A 21,116-nucleotide genomic window follows, 5' to 3' on the forward strand; every position below is an offset into this window, starting at 1 on the left:
TGAGTTTCAAGACACTGTCACTTTTTAAATTGATCTTACCCTATTGGCAGAATCTTCACTCGTTTTAAGAAAAGTAAGGTTTTAAGACTCAATACACTAAATGACTTTAAGGGGCATGCTGCCCATTTCAGTAGTAAAATATGTGATCATAGAGTACTGTGATCATAGGCAAAAAGTTTGAATCAGTTCCAGAGCACAATTGCCAGGCCCAGTATAATGCAATGTAAATGGGAGTTAGCAGGTCTAAGATGTGAACCTGCTAAGATGGTAAATTTGTGCTTTACTAGTTCTAAAAAATCATACAGCTTGCATCATTCACCCTAATACATGGGTATTAGGGTGAATGATGTTTGTGGCTTTCACACACAAACACAGTGAAGCCGACAACATTTATCACCAGATCCAATGATAAATAACACCTCTTTATTCCTGTAGTTTGTCTGACAGCTATAGTCCTTTATGAGCTCAAGGCAATTAAAAGTGCTATTTTGTCATTTATATGCATAAATGATTTGTGCCAATCTGGCAATGCAAGTTTTTGTTTTTTTTTCTAAAAAGCTGTGTTTTTGGAGAAACAAAGTTTGCCTATGACAGGGGTTTGGAGGGGAAAACAGTTGAAGGGAATGAGGTTTACATTCACCATGTTGGTTCATCATAAAAATGTTTAGTTTCTCAAGAGGAACAGGTTACACATATATAGAAATATACTATAAATTGTAAAGCACCAGCATTCCCTGTCTACACGTTACTGATGTCCTGCAGAAATCTAGTATCTCTCGTTTTTCTTTTTTTTTATTACTACAATTGGCAACTACTGTCATCACCTGCTGAGTAGAAAAGCTTGGACTAAGCCAAACCATTGAAAATGCTTCGGCAAATATCAAAAACATTTTTTTCTCGGTTCCTGAAATGTTGGGAAATGTTATGGAGAGGTTTCTGCAGGACACTGATGGTATGTGCCATGTAACGACCCACTATGAACTGTGGGCCTTGTGGTTTTCTCTGATCTTCTGACCAGACACCGAGGCCTGAAGAAGATGTTAAGAGGTTTGAAGGTTCAGACCCCTTCTGGATCCATTGTGGAAGCCCATTTAGGGTGTTGCGTTGTAGGCACATAAGTTGATCTTGGTTCCCAGTCCATTTAAGAAGTTGGGTTAAGGTCCTTTCAATTTCTCTTGGCCCTTTAAGGCATTGTGTTCTTGGTCCTTAAGAACGTTCTAACCACTTTAAGGTGACATTTTCTAGCCTATTTAACATTATAGGGACATTTAAAGCCAAGACCTCGTCAAAGTTCTATGTTCTAACTCGTTTTTGGTGATTTCTAGGTACCTAATGTTGCCCTAAACTCTGTAAGGTTATATGTTCTAGTCCCATAGCCCCAGTAGTATTCCCAGCAGGCCCATGCAGCAGGTCCAGAGGGTTATGGGCCGGGATGGATCATTCGAGCCACTCAGGAGGTACTCCACCCGGGACCAGGACCCATTATTGGGCAAAGGAACCACGCCCATCGTCCGGCACATCAGGTTGTAGACATCCACTGCTCGGATCGGTGACACCCGCACATTCCGCTTGAAGTCTGGATGGAATAAGGTAAAAATAATAAGTGGATCTCAAATGTTAAAGAGATACCCTTACAGTCTGTTATTATACTTCACCACAAACCTGTCAGGTTATGGGGAAAATGTTTCAACGCCACTTCAGCTTTCCTCAAAATGGATTGCAAGTACTGTTAGCATTTCTTTATGAAACCAGTGGATACTGCTTGCTGCGACTGGTACTCATTGGTTTCTGTGATGAACACTGGGACTGCTTACAAACCTTTTTTTTAGGTAAGGTAATCCGAACACCTTGGCTAACTCCAGATGCACACTCATTGATGTGGTTTCCAGTCCTTTAGTGCAATTTTTAAAAAAGTTTCAAATCATAAATCATACATAATCATACAAAATACGTGTCAAAATTGCTTTTTTTTTTCAGAAATATGTTCCCTACCATCTTAATTCATTCATGCAAACTAAACATAAGAAATATGACAAAAAATGTTACAGAAAATGACTTATTTAGTCTGATTAATCATTAATAGTCTGATTAAGCCATTTGATTGCATTAATTGACAATTCCCCATAATAATCCTGTTTACATGAGCAAAGTACTTATTTCAATTATCCTGTTTTTTTGTTGTTGTTGTTTTTTTTTGCTAAAACACCCATAGGCCAACCTATATTGCAATTTAAAAATGCCATGCTTCAGGTGCTACTTTTGGGAAACCTGATGGAAAGAAGGAGATGACGCAACTGACACAACCTGGCGTTTTTGGATGAAGATACGGAGTGAGGACTGGTCGGAACGGGCGGTCCTGAGGGAGTTCAGTGATGTAGAGTGGAGAGAGAACTTTAAAATGGAGCTGTGCGAACTACTGCGTCCAATGGATCTCCAGGATGTCACCGTCCGTGCTCCTGTACCCCTGATGATGACAGAGGCATTGGCACTCTATAAACTCAGAAGCTGTGCAGAATACAGATTCATGGCCAACCAGTTTGGTGTGCACAAAAGCACCGTAAAGAAGTTTGTGTACCTATTTTGCGAGAGTTGTGCAAGAATAGTTACCCACATTGAATGAGGTGTGCACAATAGCGCACCGCTTCAAAATGTGCACCATAAACCTCAAATTATAGGCTGCAGATGGAACACACATACCTGTTCTGCTGCCTTCGCATGGCTATAGGGATTTTGTCAACTGAAAGTTACAACCATTTTGGCACAAGCAATGTGACAAGCCACGAAATTACTGAACAGGCGCAGACAGAAAGAAATCCGCTTGTGCCCAACTAAATTAGCCTACCTCTACCTGCCAGCACAAGGTCACAGTGCTTAATCTGTGCTGGCATGCAAATAGGACCCATTATCTGTTTTCAGTTAACTTCTATGTGTTTCTGAGTTATCTTGTGCTTGTTGAAGTATCACTTACCCTACAGATCCAAAGTACACTTAATCTGTTCATGAGATTAAAAGGCACATAAAAACACATTATGCCACCTACAAAGACTATATATTTTTGTTCTCCTTTACGGTGGTGCTGTTGGGCAGCAGTATCCTCAACCTCTTCACTGCAACCATTAGCTAATTTCCAGTACCCACACCATATGCTAACAGTTAGTTTACCTATGTAATCCTCATTGATTTACAGTGTCCCCCGGCTAACATTTTGAAACATTAGCGTATTAAATACACTCAAGCGAAGTTGAAATAACTTGCTTGTATCTCTGTGGCACACATGAGAGGTACATGTAGTTTCACAAAGCACAATGCACCAATTGTTGATATTGTTTTGGTATTTAGCTAGCTAGCACTGTTTCGATGTTTGTGTTGCTCCGCGGCTGTTTCTAAGAGGAAAGCCTGCAAGACGGTAATGCCATCCACATTACTGCTCTCCAGTATTGCCTCCAATGCTTCTGTTGTTGTGTATATTGTTTTTTTTTGCATTTCCTCATCATTTTACTTGTGTAGAGTACTGATCTTATTATTTTATTGTCATGTAATAACGCTTCTGCCTTTCTCTTTTCTCTCGTGGATTGCTTACTCCTGTGCAAATTGGAATCAACTCGTCTCTCTGTTTGCTTCTGTGTGTAAACTGATCTAGACCCTTTCAGCTTCATCATTATTCACTGTATTGTGAATAAACATTCGGCCCTATCCAGATTACACGAAAATTTCAAGACAGCGCTGCTCCGGCTGTGACTGGCTGATAGACACCATTCAGAGATCGTTCTTTAGATGAGAGTTTCAGGTTTCCGATGCTGTCAGCAGATTCCTGCTATCATAAACGGTTCAGAAAGAAAACAGTTCGTCATCCAGTGGTTCTCATCCTTCCACACAAGATCCTTGGTTGCTGTGGGAAGAATGCACAGCAAAAAGCAGTTCCTTTATTTCACAATACTTTTTAATCATGATCACATATACCCCCAACTATGTATTTAATGCGCTATTACATTTAATGTGCTATTTTTTTCAGAATGCTAGCTGGGGGACATTGTAAATGAATGAGAATGGTGTATGTAAGCTAACTGTTAGCATGTGGTTTGGGTACCGATAATGGGTCAGCTCCGTGTGAATATGATGCAGGGTGTTGCTGGAAAACAGCATGGTGCTTATTTGACTTTCCCTGGATGAATAACAGGTAAAAAAGAAAGTGGCTAAATCTTAATTGTTATGAGAGTATTGGTTGGTTACCGGGTCCCGTTGCTAGGAAGAAGCCCCTCATGTCGATGAACTCATTGTCGTAACCATGCCAACCATGTTGCCATCCCGACGCCTCCCCTGTCCCATTTTTCCAGAATGGAAGTTTGGCCTTATTCTAGAATGAACACACACACACACACACACACACACACACACACACACACACATAGAGATACACACAATTGTAAATATAAAGTTAGGATGGAGTAGGGTTCGACCCATATTGTTTCTTGAAGGCTGTTACAGATACTGATATTTTTGGCAATCATGGGACACTAAAACTCTCCATTGAGACCCAGGATAACAATAATAGTGATGAACATATTCATGCATATTTGTGTGGAATCTGATCAAATTGTCTCACTAGAATCAATTCAGGTTAAGGCCTTCCCATAGACAACCAGTGTAGTATTGATCAATTCCACAATAAATCAAATCAATAATAAATAAATCAATCAAACGGCCTCATCTAAAGCATGCTGTATCTCCAGCCATGTATGAGCTAATGTCATTAAACTTTTTACATCTGTGCATTAGGAGAATACAAATATTTCTGCCTATAACCTAAACCTATAAGCTCTACCCATTAGATTTTCCCAAAACCAGGAATTTTTTATCTTGTATTCAAACTTCTCCTTCATAATTGAAGATTCTTTAAATTTTCTTGCTGCACAGCCAGACAATTTTGCCTGTTTAAAGAAATTTCACTCACTTGTGATTGATGCACTGCAAAAAAACATATCAATTTAAACATATCTCTTTTTCTTAAAACAAGTGAAAAATCTGCCAATGGCGAAAGATATTTTCACCTGTTTTCATACAGTTTGACCAGTTTTTAATTATTTCTTGAAGCATTAGTATGTTGCTCCGTTGGTGTTGTTGATTCTGGCAGCAAGTTGATTTGCATTGGGATAAGGGAAAGTAACTTATCCTGTAGGCAGATTTTATCACTTATTTTAAGAAAACTAAGATGTTAAAGGATAAGGCCGGTGTTTTTTAATGCATTGCTTACCATCAACAAATCCTATGAAAATAACAAAATCAACAATGTGTTTGCTCTACTCCCATTACTTTCTGACTTCCCACGTACCATTTTTAGCCGTCAACCTGGAAGTCATTGGCTCCAACGGTAAGCTAAAAACCTATATATATATATACATAGTTTCAATTTTAAAAATCGCTAACAAAAAAAATTGCTAACAACTTGGCTGTTTACAGCCGGCTTATTAAGTTGTTTGAGGAAAAAGTCGGCTGGCCCGGTGCATTGCGATGATGAAATATGCTGCTCAGAGCAACGGCATGGCTCTTTGACGTGTTTTTAATCGTTTTTTTAATACAATGGAGTTCTGTGGCTGCTGGGACATGGCTTCATTGGGCACCGGCTACATGGACGAGATTTGCTGGCAAAACAAAATCATTGCTGATTTTGTTATTTTCATAGGATTTGTTGACGGTAAGCAATCCATTAAAAAACACCGGCCTTATCCTTTAAGATGGACATTGTTGTTAAGATGGACATTACAGTGTATGACAGTGTAAAAATCATGAAAAGGGAACACAATCTTCAAAAGTAGTTTTAAGACAAGTTGACCTTTTTTTCAAGTAAATGTAAAAAAAAGTTAAAAAATTTAAATAATAATATCTGTGTTTTACCTCAGTGATAAACCAGCCTGGGTCTGCCAGCAGCGTCAGGGTGGAAACAAACTTTCCTCCTCTGTAATGGAAACGCTCTGGGATCTCCTGTCTGCCATAGACACGCATGTTAGGGACCTGGGACAATGCAGCATACACCTGGCGTAACACACACACACACACACACACACTTTTAATTGAAGCACTCTAGTACCCGATCTGGATGTTATAGGGACCAGAGCTGAGGAAACCTGGTAATATACACACATTGTCAACATTTTTTGAAACTTTGTCAAAACACTGCTAGCACTGTATAAAGATTAAGTAACTATTAATCCATTTGCATGAGGTTTATGTATATAAAATAACAGGTCCAGCATAAAAAGCTGTTAGAGGAAAGGAGGACCACACCCTAGGTCCAAGGTGTCCATGCCGAAGACAACAGACAAGTAAGCTGAATAATTGAAATGAGGAACTGATCCCAGACTACCTACACTGCTGAACTGTAAGTAGCCCACAATGGGGTCCTCAAATTGCAAACAAGACTAGGGAGGCCAGGGTGAAGAAACTCCCTCTGAACCACGCACAGTGTCGCAAGCTCCATTGATAAAACTTTCCAATGATCCTACAGAAGAACCAATGCTAGACACCTACATTGGCAGTTTCAAAGTCTGTGTCTTGGTTGACTCCGGTGCTACATTGACTAGCGCTGCTCCTCATGTCGCTCCTAAAAGTTCTACATCTGTGCAACCCGTAGGTGCAGCTGGTATTCTTATGTTAGAACCCTTGTCACAACCAGTCTCTACAACTGTGGCCGATGTACAACAGTAGTTTGCTATCTGACGCATGCCCGGTTTCTCTACTGGGTCCTGACCTCCTCTGCAAATTATGTGCAAGTATTCATTGCACCCCACAAGGGTTGTATCTCGAATTGCCTAAATCCAAATTGCATGATTTCAAACAATTGCTTAGACAACACACTACCACTTGGTTTGGTTGGGAGCTCATTAGCCATGTGTTCCCCTGACTCTCCTGTCTTCACCTCCCTTGTGCAAAAACACCAGCCTTGCCACACTGTTGTTACAGATGTGTCATACCACATCATGCCATGTCACTGCCGCCTTCTTTTCCGACCCCATTCCTGCCCAATAGAAACTGGCAGTTTCTCATTACACCAAGAATACTGATGCTTACTGGGACACTATTGAACCTCCGACAAACATATTTTTCGGCCCTAAAGGATGTGGATGTGTCTGTCTTCAGGGATTCACACCCCACATCACGCTGGCGCTGATTGGCACTACTGCCGCACGCAAAATTCGCCCTATGGTTTTTCATCTCATGTTGGAAACACCAACCTCTTCAATTGACACTGTACGGTAAGTACGAAGCTCCTACCTACAGGTTTCAAACTGACTGTCACCCCGAAACCCGAAGTGCTGCAAGCCACGTTTGTCTCCCATTGACCAGCCCCGCCGAATAATATACAACCTCCACATGCTCTGTCAGCGGTTCTGACATCGCTATGGGCCAAACACAAAAAACAGGCAGGTTTTGTCACATCTGCTCTGCCTCACTGCATCACCCTCCATGCCGGCGTCAACCGCCGTGCGTCAGACAATTCCCTATCTCTAAAGGCATTAGACCAGTGCTTGTGTCCCTACTAGAACAAGGCGTTCTTGTACCTACACAAAGTAGTTGTAATGCACCTATCATGCCTATCCCCAAGCCTGGTAAACCTGGCAATTGCCATTTCATTCAGTCAATCACACTGTCGTCCCTATTGCTGCCATAATGGTAAAAAAATCAGAGCCCATGATTGTTTTCTTCCCATATGCAGTGATGTTGCTCTTGAACTCTTTGGCAACTCAACTCCCCCTCCCATCGCACTGGCTACAAAGTTATTCTTCTCAGTGCCTCCAATTTGACCCTTGTCCGTTCACCACCCATGAACCCTGTAACATTGTTGCACCTAACCGACAGCTCTGAAGTTCCGCATGATTGTGTAGCCACAGTGGCTATTTGCACCACACCGCGTCCTGATTTGTAACAAACCCTTATTGCCAATTCTGTATACTGACGGTTCCACTTCGCGACCTTCTAATCATGACTATTGTGCAGGTTACACCATTGTGTCTGATCACGTCGTCATCCTGACCACCCTCCTGGTGATGACAGCATTCTGCATCCTCATCTTCCTGGATGACCGGAGCAATGCCCCAGAAGCAGATGTCTCTACAATACCATCCACTGCATCTGCAACTACACCTCCTGAGCGCACATGCTCATCCACTCCCAACACCGACACGCACACTGATAATTACACCACACTCTCTTCTGTTGCAAGCGCCAGAAGGAAACGCCACATCTCCACTCATGACCTCTCCGTGTTAACCCCTGAAACATTGAACTCCTGGTATATCCTTGCATTACTACATGTTACTGAACAGAATGTGTCTGATGATTGTTGTGATTCTGATACTGATGACCAGGACCTTACAAATATATCAGTTTAACTATGGCTAGCGGAACAAGATATCCAACTGACAAACATTCTGATAACCCCACTGTGCATGATGATAATGATAATGAATGGTCTACCACTGATATATACATTTCCAAGGTTTGCATATTTCAATTGACATCTTTGATAAAAGCTAAGGTTACTTTCTGCAAGCATCCCCAAGACTCAAAAGTTAGAATTGTTTATTGGCTCACTGTGCGTTTTTAATGACTATCATTGAAGGTGACTGCACCTGTTCATTGCCTCTACCCCACATGATGTGGTGCAATAGATGTCACACTCTACATCCAGGTTTTGATCGTAACAAAGGAAAATTTGTCCCCCCTGTTGTTGTTCTTGGGAGAAGCCCAAGATAGCCTCGCGGATGATTGACTGTATAAACTTGCATGTTTAGATTATAGTTCTAGTATGGTATGATTTGTTTGATACTTTTCTCTACAGTAAGAATATGAGGGTTGTAAACCTTTGACTAAATGTTACTATAGTTAATACATGGTAGGCTTATAAGTATGTTGGTTGACAAAGTTTTACATGGATGCTTTTAAATGTAATTCAGTGATTGTGTTGATCTAATGATCACAAGGGTGTTTGATTGCTTGTAGAATGTATAGCCTCATTTAGGATTTTTCCCTCTTTCAGTCATCCTGAGGGTTTTTGTCCAAAATATGTGGCTAGTGTAGTTACCCACTGTGTCTTTTACCCCTCCCTTGTTAACAGTGGGCTGATGGACAGAACTCACAGGACATACTGGACAGGTTAGTCGACTGGTATCTCCTTGTTCTGTGTATGATGTTTTTGGTAGATCCTTTGATCCAAAAGGGAGGAACTGTGAGAGAAATGTCCATGCCTATCTATGCCTATTCCACATTATATACTCCTCCATGTTAGCTCTTTCATATCTTTATACTCCTTAGGGCCTGCAACAAAACGCAGCAGTACGTCCTGGCATTCAATGTTTGATCCTTTGCGTCCAGATCCTGAAAGAACATTCTATGTGGAAAGATGCTGCTTGCATACCATGGTTGTGTTCCCATCCCTCAGTAAGGCTTAAAGCTCCTATTGCCTGTAACTGTTTACACGTGCAGTAGTACAACTCTGAGTAGTGATCCTACAGGATCAAAGAGGGGAACTGTGGAAGAAATTAAGCTTTAATCATTTATATGCATTAAGTATATCATTCTTTCTTTAGTGTGTATCTGTCTCCCAGTGCACAGATAAACTTCTATATTTACAAGAGACTGAGACTTGATTATTGATATCACTGAGTGATTTCCTTTGTCCAAAAGAGACCACAGAATATTAGATGCATACAGTAAAATAGCTCATTTCATATTTAATTTATTTCATACTACACACCTCAGTGTTGGTATAATCCAAATATCTCATTCTGGTTTCTCTATTAGAGGTTATTGTAAATGGGATGTAATAATAGCCTTTACTCACACTAAAACTGATTAATTGAAGTATTGAAAATAAAAACAGATAGACAAAGATTAGAGAAGACTGAGATTCAACTTGTATTGATTTATCTCTTTGTGTTTTTATGTTTACTTTATTTTCATGCTGCACCTATTTCATTTTTTCTTATTCTTCATTTTTTTAAATTCTTTCCTTTGCCTCTGAATGTTCTACTGCTATTATTTTGTACAAACCCTAACCCTTCATACACGCTTTAATTCATATATTTTCATACTTTTCGCCATACATCTCTGCTTAACATGTTCTCATGTTGGAATTGGCGGGTGTTATGTTTACTATCCCCTATTTTGCTCTATTCTTACTTTTATTCTATTTTTTCTTTTCTTTTCTTTTTTCAAATTTTTCCATGGGAATCGTTCAAATTTCATCTAGTCCTCTTAATGATGAAGAGAGGAGAGGAGAGAACATGGCACAGCAAAATACAGATAGACAGATATACAGATAGATATATAGAGATTCTGACCTCTTGGTACTTGTTGTGTTTGGGCCAGAGACTGACCACCGGTCCTCTATCCATCATCCTGACGATATCGGACATGCTGATGTATTTGTCCAGCTCTATCACCTTCTCCATCCACTGGAGCTGGGTCATACCGTGGTCCGAAAACAGCACAATATTCAGCTGGTCCGCCAAGTTCTTCTCCTGCAAAAAAAACATCACAATAAGCAACAAAAAACTGGTAAAAACAGGTAAATCATCTGAAAAGCAGTTACACTATAGTCTGACAGCATCAATGCATTTAGCTGATCTGCATATTAAAAGAGACAGATAGCAGTAGTAGTAGCAGTACTAGCAGTAGTAGTAGTAGTAGTAGTAATATGTCATAGTAAATAGTAATAATACTACTAACCTTGATCTTACTGTTGAGAGCCTGCATGGCGAGATCCAGCTGTCTTACAGCCGTTCTGACCTGGTGAGAGTCTGGTCCGAAGTGATGGCCCTCCACATCTATCTTCTCATAATATATCGCTGCCATGTCCGCCTGGCCTGACCTGCACACACACACACACACACACACACACACACACACACACACACACACACACAACTCTCCATTAGGTATGAATTGAAATAAATGGCTCTTCCATGATTAGGGCCAATTTCTATTTGATTAATTTGTAGCGTATCATATCGTCACTGTCAGGTGAAAATAGTAGTAGTAGCAGTAGCAGTAGTAGTAGTAGTAGTAGTCCCAGGTCTCTCTTGTGAATGAGACCCTGTGTCTCAATGAGATTACCTGTCTAAATAAAGGTTTAATAATAATAATAATAGTAGTAGTAGCAATAGTAGTTGTAGTAGTGATAGTATTAGTATTAGTAGTAGTAGTAGTAATAGCAGTAGCACTAATTGTAGTAGTAGTGGTGGTAGAATTAGTCGTAGTAGTAGTAGTAGTAGTAGTAGCAGTAGTGGTAGTAGTAGTAGTTGTAGTAGTAGTAGTAGCAATAGTAGTAGTTGTAGTAGTGATAGTATTAGTATTAGTAGTAGTAGTAGTAGCAGTCACAGTAATTGTAGTAGTGGTAGTAGTAGCAGCAGCAGCAGTAGTAGTAGTCATACTAGTAGTAGTAGTAGTAGTAGTAGAGGTAGTAGTAATAGCAGTAATAGCAGTAGTAATAGTAGTTGGTAAACCGAGTTTAGGTAGGTTTACCCTCCTAAACTCGGTTTACCCTCCACTTCCCTAGGTATATGTACAAGTAATCGGCTTACATGTAAAGCATTGCTTCCTCAGTGTAACCCTGGGATCAGAGTAGGGTACATTAAAGGTGTACATTAAAGGCTTCTTACCGCAGGGCGTTGAGGGCATTCTCTATAGAATCGGTCAGGTTTTTCTCTGAGGGGTTGTAGACATATTCCTGACAGAACGACGGGCGTACACCCAGAATCTGCACCTCACAGCCTGAGGACACACACACACATACACACACACACACACACACACACACAAACACAAGCAACTGGAATGATTTACCGGTATGCATACATTACTAACACTTCTTAGGAACATATACATTGCAGATACAGATATTTACAGGACTTGTCAGTTATATATATATTATATATTGTGTGTGGTGGTATGTGCTATGGCTCTCCTGCCCTCCTCTCTCAGACCCTACCCCTGCCCCACTCTACCCCGTTATCACTCTTACTCCCCTTGATTCATAATTGATACAGTTAAAGGTCTAAAAATCATGCACTTGAATATAAGGAGCCTTCTCCCAAAAATTGACCTACCAGTAATTAGAGTCTGGGCTGCTCAGTACAAACCTGATGTACTTACTTTCTCAGAAACATGGTTGCATAGTAAAACTTGTGACAATGAGAGCAAACTTGATAATTATATGAGCAGACAGGGGTACAAGAGGAGGAGGCGTGGCTATTTATGTTTCCTCGCACTTTGTATCTGAACTCGCCATTCCTAAAGTAATCCCATCGTTTTTTGAATGTCTCTTTGTTAAGCTAAAACTTCATGAAAATAAACATCTCATTATTGGTAGTATTTATAGGCCTCACCTGTCCATCCTGATTCAACTAAATGTATATTGTTTACCTTTACCTCATTTGAACACCCAGGTGACATGATTATTTTAGGTGACTTCAACAGTAATTGGCTTGACTGCTCTTCATCAAATGACAAAAACCTGTTCAAAAGTATAAACTTAACTCAGTTGATCAATGAGCCTACCAGAGTTGACGCCAGATCTAAGTCATTATTAGACTGGATCCTTGTTACTCATCCTGACAGAATTATAAAATCTGGGGTTCTATCTGATTGCTTTAGTGATCATTCAGCTATTTTTTGTGTTTGGAAGATTAAATCTTTCAGTCTTCCTCCAAAATGCATTAGAGTTAGACAATGCAAGAACATTCATTTTGATAATTTCATACATGATTTGATTGCAATAAACTGGGACAGGTTTCAATTTATACCTTATGTTGAAGATGCTTGGAATTATTTTTATTCAGAACTCTCAAGCGTTATTGATAAACATCCCCCTGGAGGGAAATTAAAGTTAAAGGTAGACATTTACCCTGGATCAGCTCTGATCTGATCAGTCTTTTTAAACAACGGGATAAAGTCTGGAAGAATTATAGGGAAACCAAGGATCCTGCTGACTGGGACAAATATAGGTCTTCAAGGAATTTATGTAAGACAAAAACACGTAACGCAAAATCAGCCTTCTACAAAAAACATCTCTCTGAAGATGTGCATAATCCAAAACAGTTCTGGAAAAGAATAAATAATATCCTCAATAAGTCAAACAAAAATACCAGTACCCAGATTCGAGTCATCAACAATATCATTCATGACCCTTCTGTTATCTCAAATGCTTTTAATCAGCATTTTTCCTCCATAGGTAGCTCTTATGTGTTTGACCCATCTATGGCATGTGATTCTTTTAGTAGCTCTACCTGTAGAAGTTCTTTTTCTTTTCTAAAAATACTACAATTAATGACCTAAAGGATGACTGTGGACCTGGACCCCAGATGGCATTGAGACTAAATTTATTAAGCTAGCTGCTCATATTTTGATGTATCCATTATGTGACTTATTTAACCTCTCTTTATCAACTTGTGCACTCCCTTCCATTTGGAAATGTGCCCCACTTCATAAGGGAGGTGACCCCCATGATATTAACAATTACCATCCAATTTCTATTATCAGCTCTGTAGTTAAAATCTTTGAGAAACTAATTTTCAATCAATTATCACGCTATGTTGCTGATTTCAACATTTTATCTCCATGCCAGTCTGGCTTCAGACCTAATTATTCAACAACTACAGCTCTTTTAAAATTACTAAAGATGTGTTTACAGCTTCTGAGACTGGTAAACTCACTGGTGCAATTTTTCTTGATTTAACCAAGGCCTTCGACATCGTTGACCACTATTTACTTCTTGATAAACTTTATGCCATTGGTGTCTCTCAGAATACTCTACTTTGGTTTAACTCATATCTTCATAATAGACGCCAGTGTGTCAGTTTCAATGGAAGCCAATCCGATTATTTAACCGTTGAGAAGGGAGTACCACAAGGTTCATCTCTAGGACCACTCCTTTTCTCCATTTTTATTAATGATCTTCCTAAAATGTGTTCTGACTGTCAAGTACAATTATATGCTGATGACACTGTAATTTATACATCTAGTTAACAGATCTGAAATTGAAAGATCCCTACAATGTGAATTTGCCTCTGTTGTGGTTCTCATCCAACAAACTATTGCCGAACAAAAATAAGTCATGTAGTCATGTAGTAGTGTTGTTTGGTACCAGACAAGGTCTTGGTGACTCTTCAGATTTGACTATTTCTTTTAATCATGGATCATCCCTTGTAAAAGTGGTTACTTTTAAATACCTGGGCCTCTGGATTGATCCAGTGCTCTCTTTTAAACATATTAAACATATTGAGACCATTATAAACAAATTAAGTTGCAACCTGGGTATATTGTATTGTTCCATAAACTGTTTTACTTTTCAGATGAGGAAAATAATTGTTACACAGTTGTTATTGCCTACACTGGATTATGCTGACATTGTTTACCAGAACACCTTCGAAACACATCTTCAACCCCTCAATGTAATTTACAATAGTCTCTGTAGATTTATCTTAAGGTGTCCCTATCGAACTCATCACTGCTCCATGTACGAAACTCTGAACTGGTTACCCCTCAATGCTAGAAGACATTACCATTGGCTCCAATGCATTTTCAAATGTACCCATTTCAATTATCCCTCTTACCTAAAACAATACCGGCATACATACCTTCATACTCTCTTAGACACACTCAGCAAACTTTCTTTTTTGTTCCCAAAACTAATTAACTAACTAACTAAACTAAAGAAATTGGCAGACGTGCCTTTAAATTTAAAGCTCCTTCTGACTGGAACAACCTGCCCAATACTATAAGAACAATTAACTCATTACGCCTCTTTAAGAACTCATTATTACCCTTTCTTAAAACGTCATGCTGCTGCGTTTAATGGTAATGTCTTCTTGCCCCTTTAATATTGGATGGCTTTTGCTTGTCAGTTCACTCTGTTATTATTATTATTACTACTATTATTATTTCATTATATATATATATATTTTTTTTAATTTATTTATCCATTCATGCTCTATAAGCTTGTAAACCTTTTATTTATCTTTTTTTGTTTTTTGGTATCTACTTCCGACTTATTTTGTGTGGGTGTTGTGGGTTTATGGGAATGATGTGTGGGTGGGTCGGTAAATGAGAGCCTCTGTGTATGTTGTATGTGATTGTGTCTGTTGTATTGTATTGTATGTTTTGTGTTGGACCCCCTCGAAAACGAGATGGTTCATCTCAAGGGGCTATCCGTTAAATCAAATTTTGTCACAATATAACATTTGTTCTCATGTTAACCAGCTCTACGCCTAGAAATAAGCCAGTCAGCAGAAAAATTTAGTCAGCAGGCCAGTAACACATAGATGTTATTAACGGCCCAGTGCAATGAGAATTGCATTTCTCAATTTCATGGTACAATGTAACAAAGGACCTGTCAATGTAAAGTTACTGAAATTATTAACTGTCAGCATGCTGCTTGGATTCATATGGGGAGCGCCCTAAAGAGCAGAACCTGTTCCGCCAAATACAACTGTATAACCATTTGTACAATAATGGTTTTAACTTCATGATGAGACTGTTCCTGCTATACTGGCATCAAAACCAGACCTCTGTCTCTGGTAGATAGCACTGTCTACCATGCTAACACCACTACTCAAGGATGATATTGCCACAGAAATTTTTGGACTGAAGGTGCCAACAGCTGATATTTTGTCAGTGTCTTTAAATTTGACCATTTTCATGTTCCCCACCCCAAAATCAAAGTAATCAGTGTTTCCCCCGGAATTGTGTTCTTGTCAGGGTAGAACAGCCTCTGAAACAGCATTTAGACCATCATGGGACATTGAAAGCCACGCTAATCAAATTCTTTTAGGTGGCTTAGCAGCTTCAGGCAAGGTGAGACAGTGCAGGTTTTACAGACAACCCTGAAGAAGTTGAGTAAATTCTCAATCATCCCTCCATCATATCAGTGGTAGACGACATCACCGACCAATATCTCACACTTCATAAAAGTCAAATATTGGCCCGATATAGCAGAAAACCAAAATATCGGTAGAACACAGTGACCCATTTGAGCTGAGGTCAGCACGGTTTTTGGTTAGTGTTCAGGGTAATATTCTATATACTCACCAGGCCAGTAGTACATGAAGACCTTCTTTCCTAGCTTCTGCAGGGTGACCCATATCGGCTCTGACCCATCCCACCAGAAAGGCAGCCGGCTATCGGGATTCGTTCCGATCAAAAACTCCTTCTTGGAGGCTTCATCCCACATGTAGTTACCAACCATCTGATGAACCTCGCAGTACCGGCCTGAGAAAAGCACATGGTGAGATAGACTGTCCTTCAACTAGAGGACCCAGGTTCAAGACACACAAAAAACACAAATAACAGCTATTACAGTTTAGTGAACCACTCTATTCCTAGTCATCTGGTGATGCTCATATTACAGACCTAGACATATATAGACACACACACTTACAAATTTGAATTAATCAGTTAACTAAACAAAAAACTCCACAGCTCTCAGCATGTTGGACCATATATGGCATTGGGTATTTATGATTTTTTGAAGTAAAGATTAATTTGGTTTTTGATCTACCAGTAAAGGACTGAGGTTGCACTGGCCAGATCCAGGTTTGAATGTACTGCTGAGTGTGAAGCAGTGCTAAGAAACAGCATGCTCAGTCAACAAACCTAATTAAAGGCTAAAAAGGTCTGGAGGTCTTATATGTCATAAAGACAATAGGTGAATATCATATACAAGAACTCCCAAGTCGGTACTTGTGTCCTTGTGGAGAAAGTTTTTCCCAAGTTATCTTGGAGAGAGCAAACTTCTCAAAAATTAGAACAGAGAAGCATCCTCACAGTTTGGTTGTCTGCTTGACGTTGCACGATCAATTAAGACACACAGCTGTCAATTTTGCGGCGTTTAAATGTGATACACCGTTCTTGCAGTGAATCTTGGCGCTTCCCATTCATTCTTGTTGGTCAAGTCACCATGAATCCTCGGTTGGCAAAACTTTTGTAATCTTTATCTGTCCTCTGTCCTTGTGTTGTTTTGTTTTGGTCATTAGATATTATGTAACACATTATGGAGGACACAAGAATGCATTTTGAGAAAGACTGAATGGGTGTCAACTGGTCTCCAAACCAAGCCATGCATTGGTCCATTGCACAAAACATTGTAATTTTTATACTAATTTCACTTTATTTTTTTATTTCAGATAATTGGCTAAGAGAGTTGCAAAAACATCTCAGACTGATTCTTTAGGTAAGAAAAAATACAAAGCCGTTTACCACAGTTGCCGATCGATCGTCTGATCCCCAATCCGATCACCAATTGAAACGATGCATTTTACCCAGACTTTCTACTAACAGTGGCACAGCAAGCATAAATAGTAAAATTCCAATATATCACTGTGTTTAACAGATTGTCGTTATGGCTGTATGACATTGCATATGGCAGAATGCTGCTGCAAGGCTGTTGACCAGGTCCAGCAGGACATCTCACATCACACCCTCTCGTCATCAAGGCTCGCCCCAGGGCTATGTCCTCTCCCCGCTTCTCTATATCCTGTACACAGACGACTGCCGTAGCCATTATGAGACCCGTCATATCCTGAAGTTTGCGGATGACTCTGTAATTGTCAGCCTCCTGCAAGATGAGGAAACTAACCATGGCCCTATTGTTGACTACTTTGCAAGTTGGTGCAACAGTGTATTCTTGCAACTTAATGAGTCTAAAACAAAAGACATGTCAATTGACTTCAGGCACCAGCCTCCTTCCCCCCAGTGCACTACCATTGAGGGCCAGTTGGTAGAGACGGTGGTCAACTACAAATATCTTGGCACCATGATTGACAATAAGCTCACCTTTGTATGCAACACTGACTTACTGTGCAAGAAGGGCCAGCAGCGCCTTTATATTGTCTCAGGAAGCTGGCCGAATTCCGAGTCGACAGGTCCCTGATGACGCTTTTTTATAAGGCTTATATTGAGTCTATCCTGTCATTCTGTCTGCTCTGTTGGTATGGAAACTTGAGCATTAAATCAAAAAATGCACTTGCTAGAGTGGTTAATGTCGGCAGCAAGATTATAGGTGTCCAGCAGAGTAGCTTATCTGACCTCTATAACAGACAGGTGGTGAGGAGTGCAGAATCCATCCTGTCCGACTATGACCACCCCCTTCATCAGCAGTTTCAGGCTCTACTACTACCCTCTGGCACCCGTTTACAAGCCAAGACCAACAGGTACAAACACTCCTTCATTCCCACAGCCATTACCCTCCTGAACTCAGGGAAAAGGAGGTAGGCTAGCCCAAGGTACTAGCCACTAATTCAACTTTTAGTTTATGGGTGGGGGGTTGAGTTATGATGTATGACTTATGAGTTATGAGTTATGGTAACGTTGTCGACGGTGGTGTAGGTGATAATGATGCCGATTGTTGATGATGTTACTGTGGACTGTTGACAATAATCGCTCAAATGTAACTATTTCTGTGAAGCTGTATGTGTGGATTCTACTGTGGATTTTATTGTCTTTCATGTGTGGATTTTACTGTCTCTTATGTTTTTATGTGCACTTGTGCTGCGCAACCAATTGCCCTTAGGGGACAAATAAAGGTGAAAGTTGAAAGTTGAAAGTTGAAACACCCATCTTACCTTCTTTACATTGGCTTCCCATCAAGTTTAGGATTCAATTTAAGGATCTTGTAATCACATATAGAGCCCTGCATGGTCAGGCACCTGTGTACATCTGCGACCTACTCCATCCCTACATTACCAGCAGGTCACTTAGGTCTTCTGACCAGGTCTTACTGGTTGCCCCTCGCTCTAGACTCAAAACAAAAGGTGATCGAGCCTTTGAAATTGTGGCTCCTAAACTCTGGAATGCTCTTCCATTGGACTTAAGATCTGCGGTCTCAATTGACACTTTTAAAAAGCAGTTCCAGTTTTATTATTATAATTATTTTAGGATCCGTTCGTCATTTTACACTCCTGTATTCTTCATTTTACATTTCTTCTTTTACCTGCTTTTTTTAACTGTCCCTCTGTTTATGTGAAGCACTTTGTGCTGTAAGCTTGAAAAGTGCTATACCGTATATATAAAGATATTATTATTTAAAGATATTATTACACGGGGCTCCAGAATGTGGCCTCTAGTCAAATTCTAATCCTTTTCCTCTAATGCAGACTACCCAGAGGCTTCACTCACACCCTCTGTGGCTGTTAGATAATCTCTATTCACTGCTAATGGAATGTGTGTTCTGTTTTACTGTTCCAGCATGATCTTCCTGAGGGCTTAAGTCAAAACCAAAAGGTTCCAGCAGCTTGTCCCTTTGTTCTCCTCAGTCTAATGTTTCTTGTGGATCTTCGCCTGATTGAAGAACAAGGTCTTTCTATTAATCTGCAAGCCTGTTTTGTTGCAATGTAATATAAATGGTCGCTACTCTAGTTGTAAGTACACTGCACAACACTGCCGAGCTTGACATGACCATGGTGAGATACAGATCCAACAATATCAAATTGCTGACATAGATAACCAGAGAGGTAAATGGGAAAGACTCAATGGGAAAAACACGTTTATAGGGGTACACACTGAATAAACATTTTAATGCCAACATTAGTTTTACAAAGTATGTTTTTTTTTTCACCGTTATTTATGAAAAATTTTACTGAGTTCCATGCTGCCCAGTAAAACCACAGTCTTCTACTGTTGACCTCTAAGCTGAGACAGGGATTCGAACTGGCAACCTCCTAGTCACAAGTCCACTTTTCTAACCACTAGGCTTTCACTGCTCACAATCTATAAATTGTCCATGGAACCAATATGGCTTTCACTGAAACCTGGCTAAACTGTGTACAAATGTGATGTTGCCACATTCTCCTATTCCTAATCAGCAGTAGCTGGACAATAGATGCTAGCTGTGCTTGGCTGAAGAGGCTGACCTGCAACAGACCTATTGTCTAAGAACAAATAACCAGACCGGACCCATTGTCTTTAGACAGATGACAACACCAGACGGTGGTAGAGACAAGGCAATACTCACCTGGGTGTGACCTTCTGACACACCAAAAGCCCAAAGGAAAGCTCATTTGTCTCTAAGGAACAAATGTCTCAAAGAAACAGTCAGTTAAATCAGTTAAATCAAAACAATTCCGCTCTACAGGACCTCCAATGTGTGTACGCATCAAAGCAGCTCTTGATCAAAGGACCTAAAACAGTATTGTCCACTCACAACCCTGTGCAGCCAGAAGGGTCCAGATCCCCATTCCATAGGTCTCACTTGACTGGAGAGTGACCTGGCATGAACGTGCCTAGGCTGTGTTCAAAGCAGAAGAATAAAGGAATATTTCTGTGCTAAACTCTCAAATAGGGCTGCAGCTATCGATTATTTTAGTAATCGAGTATTCTACCGATTATTCCATCGATTAATCGAGTAATCGGATAAGAAATACTTTTGCTTTATTAAAGAGCAATAGTAAATATACAAAAGAGAAAAGCTGTCCGCACGAAGCTGTCCATACGACACTGTGATTTACTGAAAACGAGGTGAAATAATTATTATTATTGATATTTATTACTAGGCCTAAATATCATACAAGTTCATAAGACTGGCTAATGTACATTTATTTACTATGTTGAAGGGTTGCCCTACACCTGCTGACCCTACTCACTGCAATCAAACTAAACTGAATATACCTGCTGTATTGGACTGGTGCATTTTAGGCTCCAATTGCTACTTACACCACCTGATATTTTGCTTTCTGGGGTATTTTATGCATCACTGTGAGGGGAGTAGGTGTGTGTGTGTGTGTGTGTGTGTGTGTGTGTGCGTGTGTGTGTGTGTGTGTGTGTGTGTATGTGTGTGTGACTATCATAATAATAACATGAATGAAGCTCAGGCTTTCACAAATTGACTGCAGCATTTTATTTTCTGTGGTTATTTTCTTGAGCAAAACTTAGCTAACTTAGGGACATCATAACTAGCCACCATATTGATTTACGTTCTTAACTAGCCATTACATATAGCCATAATTAACGTGCATTCTTTACTAGCCTTCATCTCATCCCGTTTTAATATTAAGTGCTGACTCCGCCCACCCGGGCCAGTTTCGGCGTACGCCGGTAGCAATTACAAGTGGACCCTATCCTACAGTCCC

General features: G+C 40.0%; 1 protein-coding gene across 1 annotated transcript in view; it reads right to left on the minus strand.

Moving 5' to 3' along the window:
- Positions 1-512: 512 nt before the first annotated feature.
- Positions 513-21,116, minus strand: part of enpp6 (ectonucleotide pyrophosphatase/phosphodiesterase 6) — a 31,463-nt gene continuing 10,859 nt past the window's right edge. The window contains exons 2-8 of the mRNA XM_071895491.2: positions 16,084-16,263; positions 11,658-11,769; positions 10,726-10,867; positions 10,338-10,517; positions 5,893-6,030; positions 4,231-4,354; positions 513-1,576 (exon numbers count right to left, since the gene is read on the minus strand). Coding sequence (XP_071751592.2) covers positions 1,365-1,576; positions 4,231-4,354; positions 5,893-6,030; positions 10,338-10,517; positions 10,726-10,867; positions 11,658-11,769; positions 16,084-16,263 — 1,088 coding nt within the window. The 3' untranslated portion in view covers positions 513-1,364. The remainder of the gene's footprint in view (positions 1,577-4,230; positions 4,355-5,892; positions 6,031-10,337; positions 10,518-10,725; positions 10,868-11,657; positions 11,770-16,083; positions 16,264-21,116) is intronic.

Source organism: Centroberyx gerrardi, chromosome 16 (assembly GCF_048128805.1).
Source record: "Centroberyx gerrardi isolate f3 chromosome 16, fCenGer3.hap1.cur.20231027, whole genome shotgun sequence".
Lineage (NCBI taxonomy): Eukaryota > Metazoa > Chordata > Actinopteri > Beryciformes > Berycidae > Centroberyx > Centroberyx gerrardi.